Source organism: Papaver somniferum, chromosome 6 (assembly GCF_003573695.1).
Source record: "Papaver somniferum cultivar HN1 chromosome 6, ASM357369v1, whole genome shotgun sequence".
Lineage (NCBI taxonomy): Eukaryota > Viridiplantae > Streptophyta > Magnoliopsida > Ranunculales > Papaveraceae > Papaver > Papaver somniferum.
Window position 1 is genome coordinate 111549609 of NC_039363.1, and position 8870 is coordinate 111558478.

Here is an 8870-nt window from a genome sequence, read left to right on the forward strand (position 1 = left end):
TACTAAACCGTTGGTTAAAACATTTATGGCTGCTTTACTTCACAAAAGGGTAAGTTGGCACGAGAGGTAGGTAGAGCTGCCACGAGACTTTTTATATCTCACCTCACTTTCTTATTTAAACTCCTCCTCGCTTTGTCCGTCATTTACATCCATCCACCATTCTCGTATTCTACTTCACTCTCTAATTTGCAATAAATAGCCTAAAATTATCTGAAAACAAAACACAGTTTTAGAGTAATGGCTCCATCCACATTAACAGCATTGGTAGAGGAAAAAACATTACAGCAAAGCTTCGTACGGGACGAAGATGAGCGTCCGAAAATAGCTTACAATGAATTCAGCGACGAAATCCCTATCATTTCTTTATCCGGCATAGATGATAATGAAGCAGAAGGTAAAAGATCAGAGATTTGTAAGAAAATTGTTGAAGCCTGTGAAGATTGGGGTATATTTCAGGTTATTGATCATGGTGTTGATACGAGTCTTGTATCCGAAATGACCCGCCTTGCTAGAGAGTTTTTTGCGTTACCACCAGAAGATAAACTTCGTTTTGACATGTCTGGTGGCAAAAAAGGTGGTTTCATCGTCTCAAGTCACCTTCAGGTAATTAATAGGTCTTCCCATGAAAGTTCAGTACTTGAATTAATTATGCCCATGAAATTCAACTAACGTCAAGATTTTCAGTTTTCTACTTCAAGAATTTAAGACCGAACTCAAGTTGTTGATCATGACTTGGGTCCTCAAAGTCATGATGACGGAAATATTCATCTAACTTAACAAAAATGACGTCGAAAGAAGATAAATCAAATTGAACATTAAAGTTGTTTATAATTTGCTTGGTAAATATTTGATTGTGTACTCTGGATTACAGGGAGAAGCTGTTCAAGATTGGCGTGAAATTGTGACTTATTTTTCGTACCCGATTAGGAACAGGGACTACTCGAGATGGCCTGACAAGCCAGAGGGATGGAAAGAAGTGACAGAAACATACAGCGAGGAACTCATGGGTTTGGCTTGTAAATTACTGGAAGTATTATCCGAGGCCATGGATCTTGACAAAGAAGCTCTTACTAAAGCTTGTGTTGATATGGACCAGAAAGTGGTGGTTAATTTTTATCCAAAATGCCCACAGCCTGAGCTCACCCTTGGATTAAAGCGTCATACTGATCCTGGCACGATTACCTTACTTCTGCAAGATCAAGTTGGTGGTCTTCAGGCGACTAGAGATGGTGGCAAGTCTTGGATCACTGTTCAGCCCGTTGAAGGAGCCTTTGTCGTCAACCTCGGTGATCATGGTCATGTAAGTAGTTATGTCTACTGAAATGAAACATGTTAAAATATTGAGATTACAGTGATTTATACGGTGTCTTGGTTTTTTGTTGTGAATCAGTATCTGAGCAATGGGAGATTCAAAAATGCAGACCACCAAGCAGTGGTGAACTCAAATTACAGCCGTTTGTCAATTGCGACGTTTCAGAACCCGGCTCCTGACGCCACTGTATACCCACTTAAGATCCGAGAGGGAGAGACGCCAATCTTAGAGGAACCGATGACGTTCATGGAGATGTACAAGAAAAAGATGAGCAAGGATATTGAGCTTGCCAAGCTTAAGAAATTGGCCAAAGAGAAGATGGTGGAAGATTTGGATAAAGCCAAGATTGAAGCGGCCATACCAAAATCCACTGACGACATTTTCGCTTGAAAAGTTTGAGTTGTATGTTATTAAAGTTGGATCATCCGTCCAACCTATTGTTCTATTAAAATGTATGCAGTTTTTATTTTGTATGTTGCTTAATATTAATACAGTAGAAATTTATCTAATTGTCGCGACGATAATGTCAATGTATATCACTTGTCAGTGTCTATCTCTTGCCATTGTGATTTCCCTGACTCCACAGTGCAGATCCAAAACTGAACTAGAGAAAGGCTGAAAACCTTGTTTGGTATTCTGTGGATTTTCGCATTGTAGGAATTACCTATAGGTACTATTATAGTGGTACTAGTTAGTGGCAGGTCCACCCATTAAAGCCCAGTAACAGGAGGTCCATAGTTTTAGAGAAGAAAAAAATTGGACCCAAAATTTTATTCCCAGGTCCTAGACACGTGCGAGACTATTGGTGTACATATTTATAATACCCAAATTAACCTTTAGTGCAGTAAATATATAAACAAGGGATTGATTATTTTTTCCAGATTTGTTTTTTCTTTTCTCTTTCCTCTCACTGATGCTACTGGATTTTGATGAAATCCAATTCATTTTCTTCATCCTCTCTCGTTTGTGTATCATGAAAAGTTCTGGTGATGAATATTTTTATAAGGTCTTGATCGACTCACGAATCCAAGATCGATTATGTTTATATGGAGCTTCTGGTAAGTTGATTTAATCATTAATTAGTTGATGTTTGATTATGTTTTCCGGTCTTCGTGCTTAATTAGATCTGATATTTTAATTTCATTTTGTTGGTCTTTGATTTGTTTTTAGTTTGATTTTGTATATTAATCATCAGTACGTATATGATGTACTGGTGGAATTGATGAAAATAGTTCAGATCTAGTTATAAAATCATGTTTTATGTTCATTTCGTTACTAAATCTGATATTTTTAGTTTTGTTTTTGTTGGCTTTTGGTTTAGTTTCAGTTTGTTTTTATGTATTAACCATCAGTACGTGTATGACGTACTATTTTTCTGTGTTTACTATGCATCTATAGGTTTGGTTTCAGTGTTGGTTGTGTATTAACCATCAGTTCGTATATGACGAACTGTTTTTATGAATCTTGATCGTAATTATTCGATCTTTTTGGGTTAGATTATGATTTTTTTAGCTTATTTGAACTTTCAATTTGATTATCTTGTTATTTTCGTTTCTTTATTTTCTCAAAATCATGTTTGTTTGTTGTTTCACGGGTATTATCCGGCAGTACATATGTTGCATACTAATTTGAACTTCTTTTGATTTTGTTTTATTCTTAATTTTATCACTTGTTGTGGTTTGATCCATAAGTACATATCTTTCATACTAAAATAAGACTCTCGATTATGTTTTTTTGATAGATTCATTACATGCGGTTTGTTTTTTAGTTCATGAATCAGCAGTACATACGTGTCATACTGATACGAACTGCTTTTGATTATGTTTTATTCTTAGTTATATCATTTGTTGTTGTTTCATCCATAGTACATATATGTGATACTGAAATAAGACTCTCTTGATTCTGTTATTTTTCTCCATGGAGCTGTTTTAGATAGTGAATTAGCAGTATATATATTGAATACTGAAAAACTGCTTTTTGAATCAGTTTTATACATATATTTTAGTCAGTTAATTCTTATGATTTTGGCAGTACATATATGGAATACCGAAATAAAATTGATTCATGAGTACGTATGCAAATTACTGAAATATGTTCTTTGATTATGTTATATTCATGGATTCATCAATTCTTCTTTACATGCAGTTGATTTTTAGTTCATGAATATGCAGCACGTATACGTCGTACTGATAAAAACTTCTCTCGATTCAATTTTATCCATATTTTGCCACATTTTTTTGTTTGATCCATGAGTACGTATGCGAAATACTGAAATATGTGCTAGCTTTGTATAGCTTATTCTGTGTTTACTGTGCATATATATGTTTTCCTTTATTTTTTATATGATTTAATACTGTATTGAAAAAATATTAGAGATTAATTTGGTATGATCCTACAATATATGTGATGTAATATGTTTTCTAATTTATTTTTCATTGATTCTAATAGAAATATACTCTACCTGTAAGCAGTGCAGTAGATATGTACTCGAATTTGTGAGCAGTGTAGTACAGAAATATGTACTGAAATTTAAAAGCAGTGCAGCAGACATGTACTCGAATTTGTAAGCAGTGTAATATAGAAGATATGTACTCAAATTTGTAAGCAGTGCAACAAATATGTACTCGAATTTGTAAGCAGTGTAGTATAGAAGATATGTACTCAAATTTATAAGTAGTGTAGCCGATATGTACTCGATATAATGATGGTGTAGGCACACACGTTTGGCAGTAGAGGGTATTATGGTCATTTCAATGTTTTCAACTAATTTTGGACCTCCAAATAATAACAAATTCCGGTTGGACCCTACTATAAATAACTATATGGGCTTAGGACCAACCAACAAATTTTCCTTTCGCATTAGCTAAATTTGCAAGTGCCTCTAAATTTAGAATTGCTTGGTAGGCTAAAAGTTCTTGCGAAAATTCAAAGCTAATGCCAATGATATACATAGCAATGTGTAAAAGACCTTACTCAAACCTTCTCAAAGACACTACGAGTGGGTTTGTTTTCTATTGACTCGGCGTCTGAATCTGATTCGGCCCCCAACTCGTCTCGAGTTAGATGTGAAATCATATGTTATTTATTTTTCAGGTGTAATCTGAAATTTAAAATTGAATATTTACTTGATTTTTGCATGTTTGTCTGGGTGATCCAAGTCAGATTTGCCACTAGCTATCTGACTCGGAACGACATCATAACCATGGTTACTTAATGTAACTTGCGATCCTTTCAGAACCTGAAATCTAGGTCGGTAATGAGCCAACAACATTAATAAAAAGTGGAGAACGTGGGTTGTTGTTATTTGGGGTTTAAATGTGTGCACTGTAAAAGGAAGATATCTAGCCTAGGCCACACAGTGACACTTTTGTTCGGTAAATGACTACATGTCAAACTAGTATACAAAGGGATATGTATTCTAGAAGGCTAGAGAGGGACAACTGCTATTTGCTATCCTAGTTAATCTATCAGATACATCTTACGCCGGTACACCCCTTCATTTAGAAAGCTTGAATGAGGAGATTTTCCGTGAAGGTGTTACACAATGTCATGATCTTTTAATCCGATTGTTTTCTCTTGCCATGATCAACCAATTATTGGAATCCAAGTCTTTGCCAAAGTATGCACAAGTAAAGATGACAGTACCATAGTTATCGAACTATCTAACAAAACTAACGGTGTCTTCTTGAAACGATTCAAAAGGCCTACCTTCCCATAACGGCGGGCCCGCCTTCTTAGAATTAGCAAGGGTTACTTTTAGGAAACGGTTTGACGGGAACGAAAGATTAGAATGAGATTTACTTAGAAGGGATTTTGGGAAAGAACACAGTTCAGTCCAAAACCGCCCCAAAAAATACAGATTAGTCCACCCCGATCCAACTAGGAACAGATTAGTCCATAAAATGTATAAAGACGCCGCTGACCCCCACACGTGTTTCATAAAGCACCTGTGCATCGAATGGAATCAGTTTTGTAACTGACACAATGAACGTGATTGCGACACGTTTGCTCAAAAAAGAAATTGAATTAAAAATTAAAAACTGCGGCATAACGGACAAAACATTAAATTCATTTTAGTTGTTTTGCAGACTAAAAGCAGAAGAAGAAAATCTTGAAGAAATTTTGCAGACAAACCCTAGAAATTTCTTCAAATTATTGAAAACATTTAATCAAAAACCCTAAAATCTTACTAATCAAAACACCTAGATGATTGCAGTATCAGTAACATCATGTTGAAAGGAAAAAAAGTAGCTTCAAAGACAAACGCACCAACAGTGGGAGATTCAACATCAACTGAAGAAGATAATCCATCAGTTGCGGTAGAAGAAATTCAAAAATCAACATCAGCAACGACGAGATCAAAGTCAGCATTAAAAGATTCAACATCAATTTCATCCCCAACTCCATCAGTTGCAGCAGAAGAAATTCGGAAATCAACAGGACCAAAAACGAGATCGAAGAGATCATTAGAAGATTCAACATCAATTTTAGTACCAGAAACTTCAAAAACATCAACAGCTAAGAAGAAATCAAAGACTTCAAAGCCTACAAAGCCTTCAAATCCTTCAACATCTGTTAAAAGAAAAAAAAAGGTAACAATTCAAGTCCAGTTATTATGTTTTTGAGCAATTTTTATGAGATTTTTTGTATATGTGTACAAACCTGTACACCGCCATGTTGTTGTAGTGATTCATGTCCAGTTCTGTCTATTTTCGAGCAATTTTGTGAGTTTTTTTGCTGGTGTGTACATACTAGTACACCGCCATGTTGTTGCAGTGATTCATGTCAAGTTCTGTCTATTTTTGAGCAATTTTTGTGAGTTTTGTTGTTGGTGTGTACATACTAGTACACCACCATGTTGTTGCAGTGATCCATGTCCAGTTCTGTCTACTTTTGAGCAATTTTTTGTGAGTTTTGTTGCTGGTATGTACATACTAGTACACCACCATGTTGTTGCAGTGATCCATGTCCAGTTCTGTCTATTTTTGAGCAATTTTTGTTGATGGTGTGTACATACTAGTACACCACCATGTTGTTGCAGTGATTCATACCCAGTTCTGTCAGTTTTTTGAGCTATTTTTGTGAGAATTGTTGCTGGTGTGTACATACTAGTACACCAACATGTTGTTGTACTACTTCATGTCATGATATGTCTGTTTTTGAGCAATTTTTGTGAGAATTGTTGCTGGTGTTTACAGATTTGTAAACCAACATGTCTTTTTATATGAGTGTGTTAGTGGTTTTATGGTTAATGGCATGTTATATGTGTGTTGGAGTTGTTTCTTTTCAGATGTGTGTACAGATTTGTACACAAGCATTCTATTGCAGTGATTCATGGCATGTTATGTGTATTTTAAAGATGTTTCTGTAGCAGTGCACTGGTTTGTACACCAGCATTTTTGTATGAGTATCATGTGTTATGCTTCTCTTTTCTTATTCCCATTTGCCTATTTTCGTAGATACAAAAAAACCTTATAGATCAGGTTTTCATGCAATGAATGAGTTTGTGAACAAGCACCTTGAGGAGGATGGATAAGTAAGGAAAAAGGATCCTGAAAAAGTCTGGTTCACAGACTTTCAGTTAGAGAAGCAAAATGAGAGCCCTTTTGTCCTATATTAGATGTCTTTGTTCACAAGAAAGCTGAAAAGAAAGAGGAGAACAAGCCAGAAAAGAAAAAGGAGAAGAAGAGAGATGTGTGGTTCAAGAATCCAGACTCAATCTTGAAGGTTGTGAACCATTTCCGCCATGATAATTCAGGGGGAAATGTTTTCGTTTTCAATACTGCCGAGGAGAAAAAGTTTGTGGAAGTAGAAAGTATGCCAGAAGATTTGGTTTTAATTTTTGGATTACCTATGGTGGAATCGAAACCTGTAGAAGGAGAAAGTACCAAAACTCAAGATGAGATAAGATATGGTTTGCTGATAACCCGAAAGAAACTGAAGGATCCAACTAAGTTGGGGAAACTAGATATGGAGAATGAAATCTTGCATATAATGAAGTTAAAACCAAAGTTGGATAGAGAGATTGAAAGAAATGATGAGGACTTGGTAGTGTTGTTTTGGATGTACCTGTGCATCACTGTTTTTTTACCACAACAAATGGAAGTGCGCTTATCAAGAGCCATTTTGCTTACTACTTTGAATCATTGGATAGAATGAAGAAAACCAACTAGCCAGTTCATATACATAAATATCTAATGGATAACATTAGGAAACTTGTCGTGTCACCACTTAAAGTGAATGGTTGTATGGTTTACCTGTTGGTGAGTTTACATGTGTACATTTTTTTACACCAGCTTTAAGTTGTACCAATTTACATGTTTTGCTTCATGTGTATATTTGTTGGGTCCTATCACATTTCTAACTCTTTACCTGTTTTTCAATGCAGTACTGGTTTGCTGAACACAAAAAAGCATGACGCCAAGCAATGAACAAGGTTTCCCTAGGTTTCTAAGGTGGGTAATAAGTGACATCAGCAATACAATTGAGAAAGACATTAATGAAGCTATGAAAAAGGTAACTTGATAACTTTCTTACGATAGTGATTTCTTCCTAGATGTGTACATTAATATACACCTTGATAAGGTGTACAGAATGGTGACAAAATTCAAAATTCTGACTTGCAGGTTAAACATGAAAAGCTTGTTAGCTTCATTGAAGAAAAAAGTAAAAAAATCCATGCAGCTGATTCGAGGAATGTGGAAAATGATAAGGATCTTGTTGATTTATTTGTTGACATCTTGCAAGAAATCATTTCATTTAACAAAGAATTAAAACGAGAGGATGAACGTGATGATGATGAGCAGGAGGAGGAGGAAGGTGATAAAGGTGAGAAAAGTGGCAAAGGTGGTGACGATGATGATGATGATTGTGATGATGATGATGAGGAGGGTGAGAAAGTTAAGAAAGGTGGTGATCTACATGATGATAGTGATGATGATGATGAGGAGGAGGAGGAGGGTGGAAACGGTGGTGATCTACATGATTATGACAATGACAAAGATGTTAGCAAAGGTGGTGATGAGGAGGATAGAACTGAATCCGAAAAGAACAAAGTTCCATCTGAAACTCCTAAAAAGCCAAGGTATAACATCACTTTTATCAAATCGGCAAGTCATTTTTTTATATTATTTATGTGTTTACATAGTTGTACACCAGTGTGCTAAAAACTCATACCGTTTCTAAAAACTTGCATCTTTTAGCTCTACTTCAACAAAGATTAATGAGGGAAATGAAGAAAAGGATATGAAGGATGGAAGTGAATATGACAAAGTAGTTGAGTCTGAAACCGCTAACAAGCCGAGGTATGATGATCTAAGCTCGCATTTCTTTTCATTTTTTGTATATATAGATACTTTTATACCACTGATAAAAATCAAATCAAATTGTATTTCTCAGCAGCCCACTGTCAAAGTCGAATAAAGAAGAGGATGGTAAGGATGCAACAAGCCTAGGAGTTGAGTCTGAAACTGCTAACAAGCCGAGGTATAAAGAAATTGATCTCATCTCGAATTTCATTTCATTCTCTATATATGTGTACTAAGATGTACACCTTAGT

At 35.5% G+C, this 8870-nt stretch overlaps 1 protein-coding gene across 1 annotated transcript; it reads left to right on the forward strand.

Moving 5' to 3' along the window:
- The first annotated feature begins 131 nt into the window (after positions 1-131).
- LOC113288864 (flavanone 3-dioxygenase-like) lies at positions 132-1830 on the forward strand. The gene is made up of 3 exons (XM_026537996.1): positions 132-603; positions 872-1300; positions 1391-1830. Exons 1-3 carry the CDS (start codon positions 238-240, stop codon positions 1700-1702), a joined length of 1107 nt encoding a protein of 368 aa, XP_026393781.1. The 5' UTR covers positions 132-237; the 3' UTR covers positions 1703-1830.
- Positions 1831-8870: the final 7040 nt, after the last annotated feature.

Coding starts and splice junctions, on each gene's coding strand:
- LOC113288864 (XM_026537996.1), top strand. CDS start 238: ATGGCTCCATCCACATTAACAGCATTGGTAGAGGAAAAAACATTACAG. Junction 604..871: donor TCGTCTCAAGTCACCTTCAG/GTAATTAATAGG, acceptor TCTGGATTACAG/GGAGAAGCTGTTCAAGATTG. Junction 1,301..1,390: donor ACCTCGGTGATCATGGTCAT/GTAAGTAGTTAT, acceptor GTTGTGAATCAG/TATCTGAGCAATGGGAGATT.